Source organism: Anguilla anguilla, chromosome 10 (assembly GCF_013347855.1).
Source record: "Anguilla anguilla isolate fAngAng1 chromosome 10, fAngAng1.pri, whole genome shotgun sequence".
Lineage (NCBI taxonomy): Eukaryota > Metazoa > Chordata > Actinopteri > Anguilliformes > Anguillidae > Anguilla > Anguilla anguilla.
In genome coordinates, this window is record NC_049210.1 from 5,404,476 (window position 1) to 5,418,761 (window position 14,286).

Genomic DNA, 14,286 nt, shown 5'->3' on the forward strand with positions numbered 1-14,286 from the left:
AATAATAATGATGCTTAATAAATAAATGGTTTTAACAAAAATATTTATTTTTGAATTGTTTCAACATTTAAGACAATGGCAAAATACATTCATTAACTGAGTCCAGTGTTTAAACACACAACGTAAAAAGACACAGTTACATTTACAATGAGAGTAATAAAAATCCTGTTGCCACGCATTTATTGACAAAATATTTTCCTAAGATGAAACAGCAACAATAACCCTGAAAACCCTTATAGTAGTGCACATCAGTAATAAAAAAGAAAAAAAAACATGACAATCTTTAGAATACAGAATGGGTAAATTACGAGGCCAAGCACTGAGACTCAAGTCACATTTATATAGGAAGTAAACATTACATTCTTTTCAAATTTAAAAATGGCCAAAAAAAAAAAAAAAATGGCCTGGAACCTATAATGTGACTAGTTCCTGTTGAGGTGGCTCTGTTTCATCTTCTGCTTCTGGTTCAGGGGTACCTAGATCTTCATGATCACCTGGAAAACGCCAGAGGACATGAGTTATCACAATGAAATTACCTTTTATGAATCTAAAAATCACCGTAAAAAAATAATATTACATATATTAAGCTCTTAATTTAATTATTTTTTAAATTATATTTTCAGTCCCTTAAAAGTTGTATCACATTCTCAGCACTGAGATGAAAACCTACTGGACGGAATGCGGTGAATCTGTACGAGGGACGTGACATGCCCATTGGCTGTGGTGGTAATCCTGGTGGCTGGTTCATCAAAGATATCTTCCTCATCCGACTCCACCAGATGGAGCACATCATTCCTCTCTTCGTTTATTAGTCTGGAACAAGTCATCAAAATTGACCATTTACGATGATTCTTTTGTTTTGGAGCGTAAGAATGGTAACTTGATTAATCTCATTTGGTTCTGACATTTTAAGGGGATTTGAAATACTGTTTCTGATGCAATATCCATAAATTGTCTTGTTGTATCCTGTTGATCTTATTTCATATTGTACTTGAAACATTTACCTCTGTGATATTTTAGTGAATGGGATGTGGAAGTCTCCATGTAAGTGAACTTTAAATATGCACAGTGCAGTTGGAGTTAGCTTGTAGAATTTATGACCCTGATATACTCACCCAAAGTCACCACCTGCAATATAAATAAATCAGAATTAATCACAGACCAAAGGTAATTTCTGTTACTTAGAGCAAGCCAATTAATTTATCAAGCGGTTGTGAATAGTATCATAAATTGCTAAATTTGTTCTGGTGAGCATAATCACACCGGTGTCATATCATGCTATAAGAGATGAAGATCAAAATAACACAAATGATTCTTGATTGTTTTCATTTATGCATTTATGTTATTGGTACATCTGGATCTTTTTAACAGCAATACATATAGTACTGTTTTGTGGGTTTGCTTGTACCAGTAAATCAACAGTGAATGGTCAGGCATTGTAATAATACATGTAATAAGTACACCAGCGTAAGCTTACCAAGGCAAATTCTGTCACGGTTACGGTACGCTGATGTGCCAATAGCAATCCCAATCCCAATTATTAAAGCAGCAATGAATGCCCCAACAACCCCTCCAGCATATGATTCAGAAGCTGTAAAAACAAAAAAAAAAATTACATTTCACATTCTACCCAGAAATAAGTACATTCTACCCAAATTTTCTACTCTAAAATATATGCTGTATTAAAAGCGATGTGCTATACAGCACACATGGAGGGAAGCCTGTGAACCGAGAAAAACAGATCTCCTTCAGATAAAATCACCAGGGAAGAAGACGTGACTGGTTCAGCCGCATTCCTGCAAAGGTTTTGCCTACACAAAGTGTATCAGATAAACAGTTCCCATTCTATGAACGTACTTGGCTGCCAATGACGTGTGGATGAGTCACAAAGAATCACAATAAAATACAAAGTCAAAAATCAACGTGGGCGATCCTTCCTACGTCAATGTTATAATTTAATTCCACTTTTTTTTTTTTTTTTTTTTTTTTTTTTTTTTACAGATGAAGGTATTTAATCTGTTGTCCGTTTCTGCTGCGCTCACAGATCGTGCCGGTTGTGTCGTGTACCGCCACTTACACTTAACAGTCAGGTAGACTTCCAGCTCCTGCACCATGAGGGGGTTCTCGCTCCTGCAGAAGTACGGGCCTTCGTCCTCTTTGGTGACGTTAACGATCTGGAGGCTGAACGCGGGGCCCAGCTCGGAGACGACATACTTGGTGCCCGGGACGATTTCCTCTTGGCTGATTTTTCTTCGCCACGTGGTTTTGGCTGGGGGGAGTGAGCTGGACTCCGAGCACGTCAGTGTGACGTTTCTCCCTTCCACCACAGTAACCATGGGGTCCCCCTGAGGAAAGGGAGCCCCTGTCAGAGGAAAGGGAATAGATACAACTGAGAAATGTGCAGCAGGACATTTTGGCTTTGAACCCAGCTGTGCCTAGTGGAGAGCCATATGTTTCTGGACAACGTTTTATCTCAACATTAGTTTTGGGCGTACATGGGTTCAACCTAGACCGGTGTCAAATACATATTTGTTTTGGATTCAAATCCTTTTCCTGTGCTTTATTGATCTTTCCTGGTGTAATTGAGCCTGCCAATATGACCAGAAGGCGGGGTTTGCACTTTTTAAGAGTATTTTATTGGTTTCAATACACCAGACAAGATCAGAAAAGTGTAGAAAAGTATTTGAATCCAAAACAAATACATATTTGACCCAGGTCTGGTTCAGCCTCAGATACACTGACAGGCAGTACTGTAGTTCATGAGCAATACTTACGCAGAGTGATGGAGCAGAACTTTGCTTCAGAGTTAAGCACCTGGTTGTGTGCTTTGCACTCCACGGTTTGGCCATTGTACAACTGGGACCTGTTCAGGGTCACCTCCAAACTCTCTGCTGTCACAGAGACATTGAGTATAGACTGTTTGGTCCCACGGGCGTCTAGCTGTGCCTCCCAGTGCAACATGGGTAAAGGGTAGCTTCCAGGCCAGCTACAGTGCAGCAGAAGCTGCAAGGAGTCATTTCCTGCATTACAGTAGCACTCTGGGTGTCGGTCAGGAGCATCTAGAGAAAAGACACAGGAATGGAGAAGTTAGAACATTATGGAACCTTCTGGTAACTATGAAAGGTTGTTTCCGCCTCTTGTTAAAAAAAAATCTAGCACATACTTTTATCATTCTTATGCAAGATGTTTTCTAGTAATTATGAAAGAGTGACTCATTATTATGAAAAACTCTCACAATTGCAAGAAATGTTAGCATAATTGTGACCTAGTATTGCATAATTATGACTTTGTAATTCATAGTTATGACATAGTTTCTCATAACAATGAGGTACTAAGTCATAAATCATAATACGCCAGGCAGAGCATCACCAGGGAAGATACACCCAGCCTCTGGTGATGCCTATGGGTTGCAGACTTCTGGCAGTCATTTAATGCAAGGGAATACAAAGTATTAATATGATTACTCTTTCAGGTTAGGTCAATTTGTCCAATCATTTTTGCTCCCCTAAAATGGGGGAACTATGTATAGTTCGGGCTGTAATTCGCACATCACTCCATATGGATGTAAATAACCTCAAATTAAAGTTTTAATATCATATTCATTGTTTCATTTCAAATGTTCCGGTCAAAGAGCTGAAACAACAGAAACTGCGTCACTGTCCCAACACTGTCCCATTCATCACATGGCAATGCAGTGCAATACCTACAGTACACTAGCAGTGAGGTGCTCTTGCTGGCTGTCTGATTTGAAAGTGCATTCTGGGATATGCAGCTGTACATTCCCTGATTGGTGGGCTGGATGCTGGGGATGCTGAACTCCAGTGAGGATTTGTTTCCCGAAGACAGGAGGCTACCCTGAAAAACCCAGGACAGGACTTGGGATGGATATGACTCGCTTGAGCAGTTGAATGAAATGGTGGAGTCCTTTTGGACAAAAAGTGTCCCATTGGGAAGAGCAGCAGCAGGTTTTACGTCTGTCGACACGTCGGTTGGGCCACCTGAAACAACAAGTTACACAATCATACCAGAAGCGACAATTTCCATGAAGAATGTTACATAATCGCCCTGTAAGGGCTTTGAAAAGGCATGATGTGTATCAAAGCAACAAAATGAGGTCCGTCCTTTAAATTATCCTGTGTCAATAATTTACATTTAGGCATTTAGTAGACACTCTCACTAAGCAACTAAAAAAAGTGCATGCATACAGGTTTAGTCATAGACAGAGCTAACGCCAAATCTACACTGTCACAACCAATAGTGATACATGCAAAAACAGAATCCAACACAAACATACAACCTACAAATTAAATGTGATCTGTATTTATACAGACAGGTCTTGGAAGGTGATTAAAGATAAACACGTGACCACCTAATTCAACAAACTATCACCTTATTAGAAATAACACATCTAGGTAGGCTGTTACATAATTAGAAGCACTGGAGTCAACAGCCAGTGGACACGTGGTAAACAGTAGTCCTTATGAGGCCCATGTCCGTGGATGCGTTTCCTTCCACTGATGAAGAAATACCAATGTAAACTACATAATCTTGCCCTTAGGACTTAAGCTGTTGGGGAAACTGCATTGTCATTGTAGCTGGGCCCTGCTGTCATTGACAAATAAAGGTGTGATTCCATATCTGAGAAAACTGATGTCCAATGTTAATCCTAACCTATTTTTATTCAGTAAAGAACGGGAATAAGTTCAAAATGTCCAATGCAACGAAGTCTTCAGACTGATGACGTATTTGTTTACACATTTAAGGAGACGGAAATCTAGTCAAACCCGTTTGAATTTGATTGAGTACCTCTCCCAAGAGGCATTTTTTTGTGATAAAATATTAGGGCTGAAAAAATAGTGTGTTCAAGAACTGTAAATCAGGATTACTACAATATCTACGGCTGTGCTATTTACACAAGTTAACACACGGTCAAATAAACTTACTGACAATAAGTAGCTGAATGTGGGTTTGCTTCTCCGTAGTGCGATTCAGCACGTAATCACTGCAGCGGTAAATTCCCTCGTCTGATAATAACAGCCCAGTGATAGTCAGGTTTCCTTGGTCTGATATGGAAAAGTGCATATTCCCAGAAGGACTGAGGACCGAAGAAAGATTCCGACTTGCAGCAATTCCTCCATCCTTCAGCCACTGCACCACAGGCAGAGTTCCGTTGCTCGGAATGCCGTGGCATGGCAGGGAAACCGTGTCACCAAGCGTTCTCACGATCTTTTCCAAAGTCTGTCCAATTGCCACACCTGTGAATACAGAAAATTTAAGTGGTGGTAGGCAGAACAAGGACTTGCAGTCACTGCCAAAAATAAATGAATGAATAAATAATAATAACAACAACAATAATAATAATAATAATAATAATAATCTTAAATAAAGTCTTGTGGCACTTAAAATATTTTTGTAGCTATTAACTAATATTTTGATTTACATATCAACCACAAGGAATTGTCACTATGAATGAACATTTATACAACAAAGATATCTCACCTGTCAGGTGTGCGGCGAGCAACAGGAAAAGGCTCACTGACCTTCCCATGGTTACAGCTAGACCTACAGCTTCACCCCAGCAGATCAGCACAAACACGAGTGTGACAAAAGGTAATACCTAGGAATACCTTTGACTAACCCACCCAACGTATGGCCACCGCAGCAGGCCACACATTTTACACGGAATTCACTTTATTTGACGTGCAGAGATTGCGAATTACCGTGGATCGAAACAAAAAAGAAAAATCGCCAACAGGCAGTTTAACACATAGCCACTTACAGGGCGCACAAGGTTCCATGCATTTATCGAGAGTGATTACTTCCCACACCTGTTTCTGTTACACAGGTTGTTCCGGATACTTTCTCTATATTCAGCCACACCCTACAGTCTTAAAGGCACAGTAACTCATATTATTGACAGTAGGCCTACCTGACAACAAGCCGCGAGTAGACTATAAACAGTACAATAAAATAGAAGCGTAGACTACCCTCTCCTACAGATTTAAAAAAAATGTTCGAATATTTGTTTTCAATTAATGGTAGGCCTATAATTGCCCATGACAAACAAATTAAGTTGAAATCGTCAATTAAATATATTGAATTGCGTGTAGCATGTCTATAACTTTTAAAAAATCCAACTTTTGAGTCTAGCCTACTAAATAAATCCTGCGTGCAACCGCTAGTCATCATTTGTGTGTGTGTGTGTGTGTGTGTGTGTGTGTGTGCGCGCGCGTGTAGTAGATCTCTACATCTAGTGTTGGGCGGAGCTACTATCTTAACGAGCTTGCGTTTTCCTCTACCGTGTGTAGTTTCTATTTCTAAAATCGAGTAGCTACAATTGTTGGCTAATTGTAATGGCATAACAGCAACACAGGTATATCAGCATATTTGTGGTAAAAGAAAATCCCAGTTTAGATTTACCATTATCCATCGGATATTGAAAGCGAAACCGAAAATTGACCAGATCGTGTCACCACCACGATTGCCCTGCGCTGACTGGCAAAGTTATCTAATAGAATATAAGCTAAATTGTATAGAAAACTGTATTGGCATAAAAGTTATTAGACCAATATCACATCTGGACAAAATCCCATCTTTTAGATTTACCCAATATAAAAGTTATCGTGCTGCAATCACGTAATATTGGGCATTTACGTGACCACACCACGAATGAATGGGCACACTTAATGTAACAAAGTTACATTAACAGCAGCAGATTGGCCACATTTCACGTCAATCAAGTGTACCTGCCTGTCAGACAGAAGCCGTAGGTAAATGAAAGAATTAGACACATTTAATGAGCCAACAAATATATATATTTGGACCTCTGGCCTAGATTTCCAAAATTATGTCACTGCAGTTTTACAGAACATGTTCTTTTTAGGCCACAAGCACACATAAATCAGATGGGCAGCCGATGTAACAATCATGCCACATCAAGCCAATCATCTGACTAGAGGGGATACTACGGTCAGACTGATTCATTCGCTATCCAATCATAACTACTGTAAACGAATACGATGACTGTAATTGGTCGCCTCATCTGTCAGTCAGGAAAGGACATATTCGTTGGTATAAATATAGATTGGTCTACAGTATACAGCGTGCAGACAAGTTGCAGACAAAAGACCAGTGGTTCGGGCAAACTGTTTTGATATTCAGAATGCCAGTGGATATAAATCAGTGGAACGGAGAATTAGCCCTCAACGAAGTGGACGAGAAGCCTGCACATCCTCTCGTTGTGAAGTATGGCTCCCTTGAAATTGACGAACTGGGCAAAGTGCTCACACCCACCCAGGTTAGCGCTCTAGCTAACGTCAGCTAGCTAGCTAGTGTGGTTGTCGTGTGCTTGCATAGTTCGTCTGATGAATATGGCTTAAATATAGGACACTGCGAATTAGTTTTTGTTTTGTAGCAAGCATGCACCCTGGAAGAGTGTACATGACATTGTTGGGTTACCAAATTGACTTAATCTAAATTTTATGCTACCCATGCCTTTTTCGTAATGCATGTTGAATAACTAGTTCGTAGTTGCGTTGACTGGTTCTACCGCTGTAAACATCTACTGTAATTTGCTGAATTCCATTAAATAACAATCTAGCTAGATGGCCTTACGATGTGCTATAATATTCGTTCGATATATGTATCGCTGGCCATGCACGATGAAGTCGAGCCCTGACACTGCGAATGTCTGCAGCAGGGTTGACTGCATGGACCCATCCTGCAGTGACAGCGTTTTCTCATTCCTTTTGTAGTGTACTGCCAAAAGGTTTCAATTATTCACGCCTTGTCTTGCTTCAATTCTCTCACGTGCAAGACAGGCACATTCTGCGTAGGGTATCTGTTATACAATTGTTATGCCTGCGTTTCCAGGTGCAGAACCGTCCTACAGCTATAGAGTGGGATGGTTGTGACTCCAGCAAGCTATACACGCTGGCCATGACAGATCCAGATGCCCCGAGTAGAAAAGACCCCAAGTTCCGGTGGGTGTATGCGGACTTCATAAAAAAATTAATGAACACAACATACGCACCGTGGTTAGGATAAATACTAGCTTCTGATTGGCTGACAACACCGCATTTCGTGTGCACCGCACAGTACATTATTATTACTTGAAGCAAGTTCCGTTAATACTAAGACATACTAGCTGCTTAAAAATTGATCTGAGATACAAACTCCAAAACAGGATTCAAAATTCTCTAGACCGTTAAATATGGCCTATCGTTCAGTTTGCTAAAAAAAAAAAAAAAAACCCAATAGATCTTCGTGTAACTTAAATGTTTTTATTTTATCGTTTTTGTTTTGTCACCAAGGGAATGGCATCACTTTCTAGTGGTGAACATGAAAGGAAATGACATCGCCAGTGGATGCGCCATGTCTGACTATGTTGGGTCTGGACCGCCCAAAGGAACTGGTAAGATCAGCCAAGTAATCTAAAATACTGGCACAGAGACCTATAGTGTAACTCACATGAACATATCAGTGTGAAGGAATACTCTAAAAAGTGCGTGTTTTCATCCAATCGCTATCCAAACCTATATGTTTCTAAGCTCTGAGCCTTCGTTTTTAAAACTGAAGGACGGTACACAAAACAGCACATACCTGTATTCTAGAGCAGTGCATTTACTAGGCCTGGCAGTGTTCCTTCTCCACCCAGCAGAATTGTAAACGAGAACTTTGGCAGAAACCATTAAAAGCATTTCAGTGAATTCTCTGCCTTTGGTATTGGCGCTAATGCCCAAAGTGGAAAAAAGCCACTTCAGCTTCTGTTTGGAAGGGGACAGATTGCAGAATGAGACCCCTCTCTCCCACTGTAGACTTGGCCAGCAGGGGGCACAGCAGGGTGCAAATGACAAGGGGGGGGGGGGGGGGGGGGGTAGGGTGGGTCTGACCACCTAATTGTGACTGGAACCCCCCCCCCCGAAGTAAGGGGAATATTAAAATCTTCAATCCCCCTGATCCACAACCTCAGTGACCGACCCACACCACCTTATGCACGCAATCTCACTCACAGAAGACCCCACCCACCCAAAAGCCCAAGTGCACTTCAAAACCCGGGTGCACAGTACGCCAACACTGGCCATGTTGTTACTCTTCTGTCCGATTCCGAAGGTCTCCACCGCTACGTGTGGCTGGTCTACGAGCAGCCCGGGTCGATCTCCTGCACCGAGTCCGTTCTCACCAACCGATCGGGCGACAACCGAGGCAAGTTCAAGCTCCAGAACTTCCGGAAGAAGTACAAGCTGGGAGCGCCGGTGGCCGGGAGCTGCTACCAGGCGGAGTGGGACGACTACGTTCCGAAGCTGTACGAACAGCTCGCCGGAAAGTAGGCCAGTCGGTCGCGTTGCCGCGGCAGCGACACAGAAAAAACACGAGAGCGGAAATAAGCTGTGTAGATCCCTATAACTGACAAAAGGCCATTGTATGATCAAGCGTTGCTTTTCAAACACCGTGATTTATTGCAAAAGTTCCCATTAACCTCTTGAAAGATTGGACCGGTGACTGCACCGGATGTTGTCGCACTGACCATAATAAATGAATTGTTGACCGAGTGATTCCGCTTGTTCGTTTGGTCTGTTGAATACACATTTTTCTTTTTACCTTTGAACAATGAAAAATGATCATTCACTCGTTAAAAGATGCTTTGAGACTGTTGGGCAAAACAAATATTCAACATCAAACACTACTACACTTGGGTAGCACAGCGCTAAAGAATGTATGCTTTGCTTTATTCACATAATTCCGTAGTTAAAGGTAAATTGAGATTTGGGGCTGGGATTCAGTCAACATAACCTTCAGTTTGACTAGGAATAAATGCAGATGTTAGCTGCAGCACATGCAGCGACAACCAAAATTAACACGGCCAACTTATAAAAAACAGTTGCCTTTAATTTGAAGTGCGCTTTAAGGACCCATGTTGATTGGACCCAGGCCCTACTGTATCAAGGACGGTGGTGCAAATGTACAGCAACGCGTATTAAAACAAAAGATGTGTGATGAGCACTTTTATTTACAAATATAATTAAAAGCTCTGACAGATTCATGCTTCTCTTAACCTGAAAAATCTTTTAAAGTGCATGCAATAATAAAGCATTTTGACTGATTTTGTTTTCCGATTTATCGTAAGAAAATACACAGCTTTAAAGTGTGGTTAAAGCAATAATAATGATCTAGATGGAAGTTCAAATCCCACTGACCAATTAAACTCCGAATACTGAACAAAGGGGAGGAGAAAAAAAAAATCATCATTTAAAAAATTGATTAGAGGACCAGTTAAAATACAATATGAAAATAAGTAAAAGCTCTCCATAAATCCTTCTATACACAAAATACATGACCGTCCCAAGCCCTGTGTGCTGCCTGGGTGTTGGGAATCACATATGATAATTCACATTGTCTGCCAACGCAGAGAATGATTATGGTACAGTTAATGCCAAGGGCATTATCGCCCTCCGGCAGCAATCTATAATCACATTTTTCTCCAAAGTAACGTACACAACTACCAATATGTACATCGTATGAGTTCATATTTAAACGTATCAAATTGCTCAATCTTAATAAAATTTTCCTGATGAATAAATACCAAAAAGAGAAGCAGTGAATAATATAAGGCTGCAGGAGAGTGTCTTTTTAAAGTTTTCCTTTCTTCACAGCCTGACAAATCATCTCTAACGCATGGTCCTTATGCAACGTACATCCACTGGTTTGTGTAAATTTTTTTGTGTTTTTTTTTTTTTTTTTTGTAATTTTTTTTTGTTTGTTTTGTTTTCAGTTTTCACCAAAAAGTTATCATTGCACAAGAAAACATCAATACTGTGACATTTTGTTTTTTAAAAGACCAACCGAGAGAGTCATCCAGCATTTTATCTTGTAATGTGACGAGGGGACAGGAATTGCCCCAGACAGTCGAGGACAACACAGGCACTAGTCCAAAAAGTGACGTCAGTAGCAAAGGGCTCGTCTTTTAAGGAGAAGTGGACAAGGTGTTATGGCAAAAAAAAAATCTCGTTTCATCTATAGTCCTCCTTGGGGTAGTCTAAAGCACCCAGGTTTCCGAAACCCAGCCGGACGCTCTCCATGTCGAAAGTGTCGACCTCCCTCTCCTGCCGCTCCAGCAGATGCTTGATCCTCTCAGTGCGTTCCTTTTGAAGCGAAGCCAGCTCCTCTTCAATCTGCACGCACAAAATCATTAAACATTATAAACGCTACCGCACAAAAGTATTACACTGTACCAAAATGAGTCAAATCCAGATAATGACAAAGGAATACGTGAATTCACCAGTTCATTGCAGTTCTAAATGAACACCTGCGTCTTTATCAAAGGATCAGGACAACTCAGCCAAGTATGAAACCATTTTGCCAGCATATCCTTTATAATAATTCGTAATGTCGCACTTGCTATTTGTGACATGGATCCTACAGAGTTAACTATGACATAATGTAGTTTTTTGAAGCCTGCTGGCGTGGGAAAGGTGTCAACAGAACAGCAGAGGGCGCTACACATCTACGGCTGACTCGGCTGCCTTTGTGCAAGAAAATCCACACGGGCAGCATCAATAACCGACCTGGTCTGTTATCAGGGAACGGATTTTAAAAAAAATTATTTTCCATTTTCCCTCGACGCTGCGCACCGAAACGAGCGTCAAAACCGTCAGGGGGATTTTTTCCGTCAGAAAGCCTCAGAAGGAAAGCGCATTACGTAAGGTCCTCCGCTATCCCAGAATCCCACGCGGGGGGCCTACCTTTTGTTCGAGATGGGCCCGGCGCAGGGACACCTTCTGCTCCAGCTTCTGCAGCTCGCGCTCGTGCTGGGCCTCCGTCTGCATCTTGATCTTGCTCTGGTAGGCGTTGAGCAGCTCCATCTCCTGTTGGAGCTGGTGCCTGAGCGCTTGGCACTCTGCTTCCTGAGCTTCGTCCAGCCTCAGCTGCGCGGGGCGGGGGGGGGGGGGTATGGGGGGGTGGTTAGAGAGAGAACACAGTCATCTTGGAGCCGGGGGCAACAGACGGCTCATCGCTCCCCACTGCGCCCCTGTGCCATGTCCAATATGGGGGGGGGGCTGTAGACCTCCCCATCCTGGATGGGCTGTGCCATTTTGTGGTTTCCCTTCAATCGGTAGCTAATTTAGGCCTCGGGAAGGGATACGGACTCTTTAGCCAATCAATGATTTAAACTAAGCGCTTACAGTGCTGAAATATACTGAAAACCAGGAGAAGCTGTGGCCTTTCAGTGTAAGAAAGCATTTCAGTGTAAAACAAGGGTCTTAGTAGTATCAGTAGTATACACTTTTACCCTGAAAGGACTAGAGTGTCTGCTTTTTATTTTCACCCTAAAACCAGTAACCGACTGAAGTGAATTAACTGTGTAATCCGATGCTTCAATTGATCAATTATGTACCGAGTAAAAATGAAGACCAGCAAATGCCTCAGCTATCAGAAGCTGTACACCTTTAAACAGGCAACTATAAACAGAAGCTGTAATGGACAGAATGAAGCTGTGAAGGACAGGAGGAAGCTGAGAGGGACAGACAGAAGCTGTGAAGGACAGTTGGAAGCAGTGAAGGACAGACAGAAGCTGTGAGGGACGGGTGGAATCTGTGAGGGACAGACAGAAGCTGTGAAGGACAGGTGGAATCTGTGAGGGACAGACAGAAGCTGTGAAGGACAGACGGAATCTGTGAGGGACAGACAGAAGCTGTGAAGGACAGGCAGAGTCTATGAGGGATAGGCGGAAGCTGTGAAGGACAGGCAGAATCTGTGAGAGACAGGTGGAAGCTGTGAGGGACAGGCAGAATCTGTGAGGGACAGGCGGAAGCTGTGAAGGACAGGCAGAATCTGTGAGGGACACGCGGAAGTTGTGAGGAACAGGTGGAAGTTACGGGCGAAGTGGGCGGGCGCTCTCTCTCACCGCCTGCGAGGCCATCATCTCGTTGATGCTCTGCTCGTACTGCTCGGCCAGGATGGCCAGCTTGCGCGTCTGCTCCTCCTTCAGCGCCTTCAGGATGGCCTTGTGCTCGCTCTTGGGGGACACCTCCAGCTGGTGGTTCCTCAGCGCCTTGTACTGCTTGGTCTGCACCTTGCACGTGTCCTGGAACTGCTTCTTGATCTGCATCTCCATGGCCTGCTCATGCGTGGTGGTGGGACACAGGGAGCGTGAGTTTGATGACCACGGCAACCAACCTACTCTTATTTTCCCCTGAGATAATTTCTAATGCACTAATGCACCAAACCTGGCCTACAATGTAAAAACATCCAGCACAAACGTGTTAGCGGTGACAAGAAAAGGGCATTCCACTTATCAACACTCCTAATTTAGCCTTCTGTCCACAGTAGGGATCTCAAACTCAGTCCTGGAGGGCTGCAGTGTCTGCTAGTTCTCAGTGCATTTCAACAATTCGGTTCTTAATTAAAGGCTCCGCATGCCATGTTTCCCAGGGCCAAATCGTCTGATTTAAAGTAATCTGAAAAAGCCTGCAGACACTGTAGCTCTCCAGGGCTGGAGCTTGAGATCTCTGGTCTAGAGAGAGTCTAGCACTGTGCCAGAATTGCTCTTGAACTCCACAAGGGGTCCCTTTTTTCCCTTATATGGCTTGGTAAGCCATTAACTGAATTAACATGCAGGACACTTGCTGGCCCCTCAGAAACTCATTACCAGTGGGAAGAACTACGGAGGGAGGACATTTCAGGTCATACCAAGTGTTGTTGCATTAAATGGGGACAATGATTCAAGGCAGCAAGCTAGATAAGACTGACACATCCAGAAACTCCGAAACACTTTTGCAACTCAGTAAAACACATTTTGCGACTGCATCAGTGGCACGGTTGAACATCGGTCAGCAACCTCCTAGCATCTGGCTGGCTCCATATTAGATGAAAAAAATAAAGGATTTGTATTATACAAAGTGCTAATGTCTGAGATAGTTCTCCCGTAACATTAGGTGAATTAAGGAAAGTCATGGGGCTGTAACTCTGGGTCTGACCCAGCACGAGTGGGTGCAGTGGTGCATGGCTGCAGGAAGGGGGGGGTGGGGAGGAGGTTTGGGGGGGCACCTTGAGGTTCTTGGGCTGCTGCCGGAGCTCCATGACGTGCTTCCTGTGCAGCTCGCGCTCCCGCCGGTTGTTGTACTCGATCTGGTTCTCCAGCTCGGTCTGGTGCTGCAGCCGGATCAGGTCCATGCGCAGCTTCTGCAGCGTCTTCAGCTGCCGCTGCTCCAGCTCCTGGGTGGACTCGTCGTGACGGATCAGCATGGCGTGCTCCATCTCCTTCTGTGTCTTCTTCTTGTTCAGCTC

At 42.9% G+C, this 14,286-nt stretch overlaps 3 protein-coding genes across 5 annotated transcripts in view; 1 reads left to right on the forward strand and 2 right to left on the reverse strand.

Annotated features, from left to right (window-relative positions):
• Positions 1–26: 26 nt before the first annotated feature.
• Positions 27–6,006, reverse strand: vsig10 (V-set and immunoglobulin domain containing 10). Of its 2 annotated transcripts, XM_035379232.1 has the most exons (9): positions 5,500–6,006; positions 4,944–5,255; positions 3,708–3,998; positions 2,775–3,059; positions 2,078–2,362; positions 1,478–1,591; positions 1,116–1,128; positions 671–813; positions 27–494 (listed from the first exon to the last, which is right to left on the reverse strand). In XM_035379232.1, exons 1-9 carry the CDS (start codon positions 5,546–5,548, stop codon positions 412–414), a joined length of 1,575 nt encoding a protein of 524 aa, XP_035235123.1. In that variant the 5' UTR covers positions 5,549–6,006; the 3' UTR covers positions 27–411. The 2 variants fall into 2 exon arrangements, with proteins under 2 accessions (XP_035235123.1, XP_035235124.1); XM_035379233.1 differs by lacking the exon at positions 5,500–6,006 and having other exon boundaries at positions 4,948–5,060.
• Positions 6,007–7,050: 1,044 nt separating this feature from the next.
• Positions 7,051–9,554, forward strand: pebp1 (phosphatidylethanolamine binding protein 1). Its single transcript, XM_035378555.1, has 4 exons — positions 7,051–7,297; positions 7,873–7,982; positions 8,313–8,413; positions 9,112–9,554. The coding sequence occupies exons 1-4, from the start codon at positions 7,163–7,165 to the stop codon at positions 9,327–9,329; spliced, it is 564 nt and encodes a 187-aa protein (XP_035234446.1). The 5' UTR covers positions 7,051–7,162; the 3' UTR covers positions 9,330–9,554.
• A 155-nt stretch (positions 9,555–9,709) lies between these two features.
• The window catches only part of taok3a (TAO kinase 3a), a 33,752-nt gene continuing 29,175 nt past the window's right edge, over positions 9,710–14,286 (reverse strand). For both annotated transcript variants that reach the window (XM_035378553.1, XM_035378554.1), the window contains 4 exons: positions 14,047–14,286; positions 12,905–13,117; positions 11,742–11,924; positions 9,710–11,171 (listed from right to left, as the gene is read on the reverse strand). In XM_035378553.1, the coding sequence (XP_035234444.1) occupies positions 11,010–11,171; positions 11,742–11,924; positions 12,905–13,117; positions 14,047–14,286 (798 nt within the window). In that variant the 3' untranslated portion in view covers positions 9,710–11,009. The remainder of the gene's footprint in view (positions 11,172–11,741; positions 11,925–12,904; positions 13,118–14,046) is intronic.